Raw genomic sequence first — 11,980 nt, forward strand, 5'->3', positions numbered from 1 at the left:
TTAACAAGAGTTGCTTAATTAAAAAAAATTTAATGCCTCAGTAACAAACCCCCGATTGCACAGCACATAGTATGTAACTACTTTTAAAAAATGTATGGTTTGCTTTCTTAAATATTAAAAAAAAGACAACATTTATCAAAAAATACTTAGGGCCCATTCCCAATGAAAATCAATCCTACTCTGCTGAATGCTACCAGATATGCAGATTAACACCCCTCCACTGATTTCCAACATAATTATAATCACCAGATCTGTATTCTACTCGATGCCAGGAGTAGGTGGGTTAATCTGATTGCAATCAGTGAGAGTCTCTGCAGAGTTGGATCGATCTACAAATGGCAGTTTAGAGCCCTTAGTAAATGAACTTAAATACTGCATTCTATTTCATTTTTCCACTAAAGGATTGTGTGGATTATGCCCCGATTTCTGTATCTTTAGAGAAAAGTCCACAGTCTGGTATCCCTGGGTAGTCTTGCTGAGGGATATGACATCTATGCAAGGTCCAAAGTACTGAGGTAAGGAGTCCTCAGTCACACCTCCACTTGCCTCTATCAACGCATGAGGATACTTTTCTTTCACCTTACTTGCTGTGTTATGAAGCACCTAAAATCATGGACGTCAAGTTTTAATAATAACCTATACAAATAGAATGTTGCATACGATCATTTCCAAACATCTTGACATTCTTGTTCAGGAAAATATCTCTCAATAAAAAACATAAAAATTTGAAAACTATAAACTGTGACAAATACCGATAACAGATACAGTTTCACTGCTAACAGATATGAACCAACTTGCCTCTGGATGAAAGTTATCTAACATGACTACTTCACTTCCAGCTGCAGCCGCTTCCAGGGCTTCTTCTAAACTCCGACATTCTACCTCGATCTTAGTGGAAAATCCTCCAACACTTCTAGCATCTTTTACAGCCTGAAATGAATTCAAGCAACATAACTGATTTAACTGTTTTTTTGACCATGAGGACTTTTTTTTTTGTTGTACTCATATGCTGCAGAGCCCCAGTTTTTAAAATTTTTTGAAAGAAGAGTTGTAAAATCAGTAATGATTTCATTCAGATGAGGCAGAAGAAATGTGCTAAGAGTGGCAGCTTGGTCTTACTGTGCATACTGTACATGTCTTGCTAAAAAAAGGTATGCCTATAGCTGCCAGAATAAGGCTTCATTCACATGCAATGTCTATTTTCTAAATTCTATTTTCTATTCGCGGTATGTCTTATGATCACGGTCTGTGCCCTGAATATCCCACCGCGTAATTACTGGCAGCGCGAGCCAGTTATCCCGCCGCGTAATTACTGGCAGCGCGAGCCAGTTACTATAAGTAACTGGCTCGCGCTGCCAGTAATTACGCGGCGGGATATTCAGGGCACAGACCGTGATCATAAGACATACCGCGAATAGAAAATAGAATTTAGAAAATTACTGGCAGCGCGAGCCAGTTACTATAAGTAACTGGCTCGCGCTGCCAGTAATTACGCGGCGGGATATTCAGGGCACAGACCGTGATCATAAGATAGCGCGAATAGAAAATAGATTTTTAGAAAATAGACATTCCATGTGAACGAAGCCTAAGTATGTCTGGCGATTAACAAGAATCGAAAGAAGCTAATTTTGAGTTTGTTCAACAAAAATTTATTTCAAAACTTCTTTAAATTAATATAAATGAATCTGGAAATAACTGTAATATGTGGCAGTAAAAAATGAGGAGATGGCATATAAGAATGGTTTAAATGTCATACTCCCCTAATAAGCAATCAGCTACATTTCCTCTGTATCTCTCAAATTTGTGTTTTGAACTTTGAAATTATTTTGGTATCCCCTTTAAAAAATTTTTGAATTAAGCTTCATTTTGTTTAACATTTATCAATAGAATGCACATCTGAGAGTCTGAAACGCAACTAGTTTGGCAACATAAATTTTTATAATTAAGTGAGTATCATATACAGTTTGTATATTTCGGAATAAAGACAGACCTGAGTTATGTTCCCAGAACTCCAGATATGGTTGTCTTTGAGCATTATCATTGACGACAAGTCATATCGATGGGTGGAAATTCCCCCAACAAGCAGTGCATATTTCTCTACCATTCTGAAGCCTGGAGTTGTTTTTCTTGTACCTGCTATCTCACCATGCCAGTTATTTTGCTTAGCACATTCCTTGAGACGCCTGGCTAGAGTTGCAATGCCACTAGAACGTGTTATACAATTCAGCGCAACCCTTTCCCCAAGTAATATATGTCTGACTTTCCCAGTAACTTTAGCACACTGAAATATTGGTTTCATGAAAACTCCATCAGATACCAGCCACTCTACATTACAGTCAAGTTCATTGAAGACTGCCTCAAAGAAGGGAGCACCTGCCAGCACCCCAGGACTTTTACACAACAGGACTGCAGTCTCAATTTTTTCTCCAACAACAAAACCGCCGTAATCAAAGTTTGGGGTGTCTTCTTTCAACCATTCTCGGACCTTCTCCCTCAAAGTGACAGGGTGTAACATGTGTATATGTGATCTTGAGCCTGTCATTAATGCCATTTGTTTTCCAGGTCCTTGTCCTTCACATGGAAAGAATGAAAAATATATTAGGTTCTGAGATTATAAAGAAACTAAAAGCAAGGAGTTATAGCTCCTTGCTAAAAGTAAGCCCCGATGCAACTAGTGTATCCAACGGTTCAAGGACATATGCTTCACACGTAAGTGGATGCGAAATGGAGCTCTTTTCAGTTGAAGTGCTGAAATAGATGGAAACGAAGTAAACAACATGGCGGGTGCCAGTAAGTAAAGAAATTATATACTTTACAACTTTAATACATCACAACCATGGTGTCTTTTCACCAGCATGAATGAATGTCGGTAACTGGACCACATCTATTTTTTAGCGAAGTTCATTCAATTTTATCAAAGATTATAAAGCAAGCATTTACAAATGGCACTCACCCTATAACTAATTTAGTACATAGTGTACATGTAATTAGCAACATTTGTCTGTTTGTTGCCTCAGGTTTCAGTCTTACATGCTACGTAGGTTAGGCCTCATACCGCCATGTGTTATACACTCTCGAGGCTATAAATGACATCACTTGCAAATGGAGTGCAGAAGTGCTCAGTAGTAGCACTGTTTAAAAATAATTCTCAAACTTTAATAAAGTCTTTTTGTTTTAGAATAAAAATGAATATTGACGTATATGCCAGAGTCCGTCCCTCGGGGCGTGGGGAAGGCCCCCCTAGCCTACAGATAGACAGCCAGAACAGAGTTGTGAGTGGAGGATCACATTTTACGTAAGTTCAATTTCTTCTTCTTCTTTTTTTTTTTTTTTTTTTTTTCATAAAAATCTTTTTGAGTATTGTTGAGTATTTGCCATTGGCTAAGCTTTGGAGGTAATCCCTTCTTATCCCCCCCCCCCCCCCCCCCAAAAAAAAAAAAAAAGTATAACAAGTGCAATGAGACAAACCAAAAAAATTTATAACCTTAGCTATGACCTACTGGTAAATATATTATAGTAAAATAGTCCTCTTCTGCTATTTTATATTTATGATATTTGCCAAACACTTATCTTTGTGCTCCATCCCCTTACCAAAATCTTGGAACCACCAAAGTTTGTTAAATATACAGCAATATACTTGTAGCACTGATTTTACATGTATTTTCATTTAATCTAATGCGCATTGTGAATTGTCCAAGTTTACAGTTATTGACACCCTCATTTCAATATTGGACTGATATTGTATGAAAATACACATCATGTATTATAGCTAACATTTCCAGCACTTATTCTTCATATAAGAGGTTTTGATGTATTATATTGTTTTTGAACAAGCTTCCAGACATTGTTCCGCCAAAGTGACACTCACTATGATGTCTACAAGAGAATAGTAGATCCTCTTCTGGAGATGATGGTGGATGGACTTAATGTTTGTCTTGTTATATTTGGGGAGAGCGGGTCAGGAAAGTCATCCACAGTGGCTGGAGAAAGTATGGGGAAGTCAGGAATAGTACCTATACTTATTGATCACCTCTTCATGAAACTGGCACAAGGTGATTTCTTTCAGGATCAATATACATTAGTAAATGACAAATTTTGCAGAGGAAATTTAAATAAATGAAAAATATATGCATTAATGATGATATGAGTGTAGGATTATGTATGTTTTGCTTTTTCTTACCATCAGTTTTTGATGTACAATGTGTTTGTCTTAGGGGATGGATACAATTATGAGAATAGAGGGAGTGCCAGTGTAACATTGCAGATATATGAGATATACAATGAACTTATCAAGGATTTGAACCAAATTACCACAGCATCTCATGACTTTCTAGAACTGGAGGAAAATGCAGAAAGGGGGATATTTCCAAAGGTATAGCAATAATGTGATTATGACTACATGTGCATGAGTCGGTGTCCATGTGTTTTGTCATTATTCTAGATTATTAATTGACAGTTTTCAAGAACATCCCTCAAATGCAGCAATCTAACACTTAAATGTGCCTCTGACAGTTCATTTTTAAACATGTTTTTTTACTTTCATGTGATAAACACAAAAATGTGTACATTGATTTTAGAGAGGTCAGAGCATTCCTGTTGGTTCAGCTTCTGATGCAGCTGCTGTGTTCAGACAAGCTTGGAGCAGGAGGACCGACTCACATACTGATTTTGGTCCTGCCAAAAACTTTACATCTGTAATCATACGGTTTGAATTATCTATGGTAAGTTGTTATTAATGGGATTGATTATTATTTTGAAAAAAATGCCTTCAGTGATGCTTCAAACACCCATTAATTATAAACATGTCCTTATTTTATTATTTAAGGTGAATTGTATGTTTAAGTAGTTAAATGGTTTAAAAGGCCAGTTCATGCATCTTACAATTTAAATACTTTTTTCAGTACACAAACAGTAATCCCCTGCCAAACAAGACCACTTTCACCATTGTGGACCTTCCAGGGGCAGAAAAGCTCACTGAAGATGTATCATCCTTGAGGCTGAGAGAAGGACCATCACTGAGTAAAGCTATCCATGCTTTCACTAATGTTGTTTCAAGTCTTGCCAGTCAACCAATGCCTAATAGAGTTATTAACTATGCGTAAGCTAACTTTTCTAATAAATGTCATTGAATTAAGAAGTTCAGAAATAAAAGAACAAATTTAGTCTGCTCTTTGGATGCAATTATATAGTTTATGTACTGTTGTGTAGATTAAGATGTTGTTTGGTAAAATGTCACTGGAAAAAATAATTCAGAGGGAATGTTTCTGGGATGCCTAAGTATTTTTAATACTGACTTGAAGGTGAAGTATAATTTACAGAAAAAAAATGCTTAGATGAATTGTTATTTTATTCATTGTGTTTTTAGAGAGTCTAAGCTAACTCAACTTCTGCGTGAAGAACTTGGAGGAAGTTGTCGTACCTGTGTATTATCATGTTTAAAACCTCACACTGACCCAGATATTTTGACCACAGTGGTGAGGACATCAGCACAGCTGGCACAAGTCAGAAACTTCCCTGTCCTCAATGACTACACTACACAGGTAATTCTGCTACACTCTTGATCAATGCAAATCTCAGAAAGTATGGTTTGGAAAAAATCCTGTCATTTGAAATGATCCGAATCATTTTTCTTAGATAATAATTTAAAACTGACATCATTTCAATAAAGACAATCAAGTCTGAATGATGATATTCTTGTACAGTATGACTTAGTCTTATAGGTTCTTAAATATTCAGTTGACCAACCCTTATTTTGAGGAAATAAGATTTTTTTCACACTAATTTTTTTTTCAAAAGTAAAAATGCAATGAGCATTGGATTGGAAAAATGACCAATTTACCTACAAAAGAAGTCCTATTCACAGAGAGTCACCAATTGCTAACCAACTTAACAATTTTGTCAGACCTGGCTTGACAAATTATTGAAAACCTCACAATGTTCATCTTAATTATCATAGTGTGCTTAAACAATTAAATCAAAGCATGCATAAACAAATGAGACAGCTTGACAGACATACATATACGTTACCTGAAATGCCAGCATGTGAGATGATAGCTATACCTGTACATATGCAACCAATGCTGTGTTCTATGGCCTCAATAAATGGACTGCTGACTAGAATTTAGCAATCACATCTATAAATATTTAGTGAAAAGAGAGTAAACATAATACTGATAAGGATGGACAAAGTATTAAACATTTCAAAACAGTCCATTAGAGGGCAAATATAGTGTGTTGTCATGGTTGTCTTATCTGCCAAGGTAAGCAGAATTATGCAGTGGGTTGGCACTGAAGGTATTGCTATCATTATACGTGTACTAGCATACACCGAACAGGTAAAATAATTTTGTTCTTTAACTATTGGTATCATTTCTCATCTGAGGGTGAGAGAAAAGAAAACTAAAGGTTAGGTCAATGTATCCATACTGGTGTGGATTTATAAGAGTTATCTTAATTGCAAACATCTAGTAAGTGACAAGTTTGTTTTTTTTTCTGAATAGTGTCTTCCATAATCACTGGATACAAATCTATGTAAGACCTGTTACATGATATCACATATTATCTTAATGCATAATTAATTACTAGTAAAAAAGAAAGTCAATTTCAGTATAAAATCACTTTTTACCATACCTGCCCAGTAATTATATAATTGTTTTTGATTTTCTTCAGCACCTGATCACCCAATACCGTGCAAGGATAATAAATCTCCAGCAACACCTTGGCTTCAGTGCAGCCATGGCTAACCCATCACAGGTGACAGACATCAAAGATGAATTACGGAGGTTGCAGACAGAGAATGTAGGTTATGTCAGTCTTCAAGATGTCTAAGAAATATCTGTTGATTTAGAAAATATAGATAAGATAGCTCTCTCAAATACACATGCACCAACATATGCACACACCAGTTTTTGCTGAAATTATTTTGTAGTTTTGTTTTTGCAAATCATGTTTAACAGTGGGGCAATTAAAAGCACCATCAGTTCAGTGTGTATTGTAGAAGGCATTCAGTAGATAGTACCATATTCACTTGAATAAATCAATTAACATAGCTATTTAACATTTGTTCAAGCTCCAACTTCGAGATAAAAATGAACGCCTCCATCTGAAGATGGAACAAATACAAGGAAGATTTGGGACTCTAGCAGATACCAAGACTGACTTATCTGCACAGCTTCTTATGACAGAGGAAGAAAAACTCAAAGTAAGAGATGTCTAACATATCCCTTTAAAAGAATGCTTAATGTTTACTTACAGTTCAGGCCCATAGGCAGGGGTGGATGAGGGGTTCAGAAGAACCCCCCATTTTGCTGGGAAAAGGTCCCCTCTGGGTAAAATTTTTTTTAAGTACATGAAGGTTTCATGGTTAAAGGTTCATTTTTTCAGAAAAAGAACCCCCCTGTTGAAATTGCTGGCTACAGGCCGGCAGGTATTTTGATAAGTAAAACCATTTACAAATTCATGCTTGCAGAGCATGTACATGTATCAGTGCATTTTGTTTCTGCATTGCCAGGTGTCTAAAACCTTAGTTGAAATGCAGATAGAGAACAACAAGCTGAGGGAAGAGGCAGAAGCTGCAAAGTTTGAGCTTACTAATAAGGTAACTAGAACTTACATCAAAGTAATCACTTTTTTATTATATACCCCAGTACCTTCTTTGAAGCACTAAATGTTTATTTTTAATCTGTATTATGTAGTTAACATGTTCCTTTGTACAGAATGAAACAATTTATAAAGATAAGATTGCTATATTTCAATCTACCAGATTCTCACTCTTGAGCATGACTTAATGGAGTTAGAAATGGAGCGAGATAGGCAAGCCAAGGCAGCAAGAAATGCACAGGACAAGCTTGCAGAACTAGAAAAAGACAGGAAAGAATTGGCAGATGAATATGTGGCTCTCAAAACCAACTATCTCACCTTGAGTAAGGAGCACGAAAAAGAGGTTAGAGAAGTATGTTTGACTGTTAAGTCAGCAAAATTTTGAAAAATTTCACACATTTTTATGAACAAATTCTATTTAAGCTGTTATGCTTATCCCATCTTAATTTCACATAATTTCATCCAACAAGGTGCAATGAATTAAAACATTGTTTATTTATTATGTAAAAAAATGGCTACTTTCCAGGCTGCAAGGAATGAAGAACTGAGCATGGAGCTGCTGAATTTAGTGAATACCAAAGCTGCACTGATAAGGCAAATGCAACAGTCACATCTGGCAGATGACAATGATCCAAACATGGAAGTGGACAGGATCCGAAATGTTGTTAGCAGACTGTCAAATAGACGTATGAAGGTATTTAAGGGACAGCTTCTCCAAAGAACTTTGTTTTATTGCGTCATGAGATAACGAACTTGTACATGTAGTATGTAATGTAGCAAAGGAAAGCCATTTAGTTCATTATTTTCATCTTTTTTTTCCAGCCAGAAGAACTGTTGGCAGGTGAAGAAGATAGATTGGTTGTGGAAAGAAATGTGAGTTATTTTCATTCAGAAACTAAATTAATTTTATACTTTTTGACATTCAGTCTTAGTCATTATTTAATTGAATTAAAATAAAGTGTGTTTTTTTATTTAGTCTTGATAATCGGTCATTGATATTACAGTTATTTGGCAAACAGAAGATGTACCAAAATCAACTGGATAAGATGAAAAGTCAGTATGAAGAGGAGCATGGAAAAATGGAAGGGCAGTTGTAAGAAAATGACTTGGCATATGAATTTTAATCAAAACATTTTTATTCAAAATTTTTAAAATAATTTTAAATAAAATTTGAGTTAAAACAAATGAAAGTGTCTGATTATGATATGTAGTGAATTAGATTTCAAAATGTGAACCTCAAAAACATTTTTCAGATGTATTACTGTTTGCAAAGATGCTGTAGAATAAAAATCATTTTTATTCCATTTTAAACCTCATATATTGTAGTGGTATTGTTTAACTGTAGCACATCATTAAAGAGAGAACTGCAAGATGCAAGAAATGAAGTCAGAGAGAAACAGATGAAGATATCAGAGCTGAATGCAGTGAGGATATTTTAGATGATTTTTGAAAAGATCAAAAAGTCAAAAATATTTATTTTGTAAGCAAATGGAATCAGCGAATTAAGATGTACATAAAATACATACCGTAATAGAAAATTCTGAGTAATGTATCATTTTGTTTGACCTAAAAGCAGCATCAGATAACATATAACTAAAGACCATGGATTTTTTCTCTTTGTCATTCATTTTTTTTTTATTTTGTTCTGTTTCCCTGTCTTCCAGCAATTAATTACATTAAAAAGTCTGAAGGACCAAATGGAGTCAGACAACAACAGACTGCAACACAAGATGAAGGATCAGAATGCAGAGTACAGGGCCCGCCTTGTGAAATATGTGGAAGACATTGCAGTAAGTGAAACCTTGCACTGCTACACAACCTTTGAATTTTTAAAGTATATATTTATGAATTAGTTTCCTGGATTAGATTTGGGGATGCAAATTGTTTAGACATAGTGTAGTAATGTTTGAAAAGTTGAATATGTTTAAAGTCCTAAATGTGCCCAATAATGCTTATTAAATCACCAAATAACCCCGCTTCCAGGAATATGTGGACCAGGGAAGTGGAGTTCCAGACCAGAGAAAGACAGAGGAACAGATGCAGCAGTTTGTGAACAATATGCTCAAAGATATCAAGAAGGGATTCAAGGCTAGGGAGGAGCAGTTAAGCCAGGCAGCCAAGGCATCCAGGAGACAGACTGACCATGTGGTTCACAAGTATGAACAGGTGCTCATTGCATACAGGTAAATATTTCCAATATTTTAATGCCCTAAAATATATAACAATATATTATGATTAAAGATAAATCTGACAATTTGTCTTTCAAATAGCTATTTGTAAATTTTCTAAATAATTGATTGCTTAAGGATGTTGTAACCCTTTTTATCATCCAGATACTGAAAATGAGGTTTTTCCTGCATCTAATTATTCAATAATGCATCCATCTTTGGGCTGATTTAAAACAAAAATCTCCTTAAAAATATAAAATATCAGCTTTTATATTTCTCGTGGCAATGTATAAGCATAGGCAACTCAAAGCTTTATTCACCAATTTACCACGTTTCTATTTTGATGTGAGATCGCAAACGGTATTGGGCGTAACTTCATCTATCAATAATAAAATCAGAACTAAGGCTTTTAAGAAAATTCACTGGCAGGGTTTTGGAGTGCTAAATGGTATCATTAAAATAGTGTTAAAACGGTGTTCATGGGTGCTCAGGTAAAGGGGAAATTTGAGAAATGGATTTTTCAATTTTTACTTCAAACCAAAATTGCAATTATGATGTCACGATTATGAAGGATGACACTTATGTTGCAACATTTGATGTTACCATGGAAGTAACTGACTCTCAGTCATTAAATTTTACAATAAGACATCTGTTGAATTTTTACTTTTGGTCATGCAGTGTTGTTTTGCAGGCCTAACCTTTGTCAATATTACTTTTCTCAGATTTGCAAAACAACATATTGACCTTAGTTTAAGTTATAAACTGCATAATATATATGCATTTCAATACGATGGAACCCATCCTATCCATATTGATTGGATTTTATTATGTGCAAAACCAGTGATGGTATAATTTGCTTTGCAGGCAATTGCGACAGCAGGTGCAGTCCCGTGGAATTGCTGATCTTGACCTTGGTCCAGATGAGACTAACTTAAGAATGACTGATGCAGAAATTCACTCAGCCAATCAGAAGGAGATTTTCAGATTGAAAGAGGAACTCAGCACATTACAGCATAAACTGGAAATGTACAAAGTTGGAGTATGTGTTTTTTTTTTTTTTTTTTTTTTTTTGCTATAAAAAAATGGCCCACTTAATCTACAGTAATTGTATTGGGACTTTTCTTTTATAATTGGTGTCACACTATTAACCCCATTTGTCAAAAAATATTACTTTTTATAATACTAGATCTCAAAATCTTTCTTAATACCTTCAAATTGGCTTGCTAGATTTTTTTTTTTTCTTGTTGCAGGTCCCTGTAAAGGGAGACTCCAAGAAAAATATAAGTTTTGCTGACACTAATGACAAGGAACATTGGGCTTCACTGAGGAAACAGCTGAGAGACTTCACTATGAATACCCAGCAGGAACTTGAAGGAGAAAGAGCTCAACTTCTCAGTAAGAACCATGCTCTGGAAGAACAGCTGAAAGAATGTCAGGATTATATTGACAAACACCTGGTTAGGTAGGCATCAACATTTAATTTGATCCTTTATCAATTTTCGTGTCCTTTTCTTTTGTTGCATCTCATTCTTTTCTATATTGTGGCACTTGAAAACGAAATTATATTGCATGCAATTTATGTCATATGTTGGTCCTAAAGGATTTCAAAAGGCATTCAATATTATCCATCTTTTTATCAACAAAGCCACTAATTTTTTAAAAAAATTTTTGATCATTGATTTGTAGGTACAAGCAAGAAATAGTGCGATTACGAAAGCTGTTAGGTGTAAAAGAAGATGGAAATATTGCCAATTCCAGCCCACTTGCATTTTACAAAAAGTGAAAACAGACTTCAATGCAATTCGTAGAACATACGGAAGGCTCTAAACAGTGCTGCAAAAAACTAGGGGTTTGCAACTAGGTGCACAAACTAGTTCAGTTTTATAGTTAATGCCAAAATGCATCATGTGCACACACCAGTTCAGTAAAGCTTTTTTTAACCAAATCAGGTCATATTGACACTTCTAAATGGGTTGTTGGAATCAAAATTAAACCAAAGTTGTATGCACGAAATGCCATTATTTTCATTGTTCAATACGTAATAATGTAGATTTCTTCCATAGTATCAGAGGCGAGATGAATAATGTAATGATGTCCTAAAGCATTGACACAGGATGAGTGCCATATCATGTTTTAGAAGCTTTGCACATCTAGAATCTCAGTAGAGCAGGCATCTGAGAATTGTAATAATAAACTTAGGTGAAATGAACAGC

At 35.2% G+C, this 11,980-nt stretch overlaps 2 protein-coding genes across 3 annotated transcripts; one reads left to right on the top strand and one right to left on the bottom strand.

Moving 5' to 3' along the window:
• Nucleotides 1-14: 14 nt before the first annotated feature.
• On the bottom strand, nucleotides 15-2,551 carry LOC106165033 (nicotinate-nucleotide pyrophosphorylase [carboxylating]). Its single transcript, XM_013543104.3, has 3 exons — nucleotides 1,991-2,551; nucleotides 799-930; nucleotides 15-603 (listed from the first exon to the last, which is right to left on the bottom strand). Exons 1-3 carry the CDS (start codon nucleotides 2,549-2,551, stop codon nucleotides 385-387), a joined length of 912 nt encoding a protein of 303 aa, XP_013398558.1. The 3' UTR covers nucleotides 15-384.
• An 87-nt stretch (nucleotides 2,552-2,638) lies between these two features.
• Nucleotides 2,639-11,976, top strand: LOC106165026 (coiled-coil domain-containing protein 78). Of its 2 annotated transcripts, none has more exons than XM_087012167.1 (20): nucleotides 2,639-2,790; nucleotides 3,179-3,295; nucleotides 3,835-4,052; nucleotides 4,215-4,372; nucleotides 4,578-4,721; nucleotides 4,902-5,098; nucleotides 5,366-5,540; nucleotides 6,670-6,798; nucleotides 7,070-7,201; nucleotides 7,511-7,597; nucleotides 7,763-7,951; nucleotides 8,126-8,293; nucleotides 8,422-8,472; nucleotides 8,604-8,692; nucleotides 8,945-9,023; nucleotides 9,264-9,389; nucleotides 9,583-9,782; nucleotides 10,632-10,806; nucleotides 11,018-11,229; nucleotides 11,454-11,976. In XM_087012167.1, exons 2-20 carry the CDS (start codon nucleotides 3,186-3,188, stop codon nucleotides 11,548-11,550), a joined length of 2,736 nt encoding a protein of 911 aa, XP_086868293.1. In that variant the 5' UTR covers nucleotides 2,639-2,790; nucleotides 3,179-3,185; the 3' UTR covers nucleotides 11,551-11,976. The 2 variants fall into 2 exon arrangements, with proteins under 2 accessions (XP_086868293.1, XP_013398549.2); XM_013543095.2 differs by having other exon boundaries at nucleotides 7,763-7,942.
• Nucleotides 11,977-11,980: the final 4 nt, after the last annotated feature.

Source organism: Lingula anatina, chromosome 1 (assembly GCF_051362555.1).
Source record: "Lingula anatina isolate TDL-2025a chromosome 1, LinAna3.0, whole genome shotgun sequence".
Lineage (NCBI taxonomy): Eukaryota > Metazoa > Brachiopoda > Lingulata > Lingulida > Lingulidae > Lingula > Lingula anatina.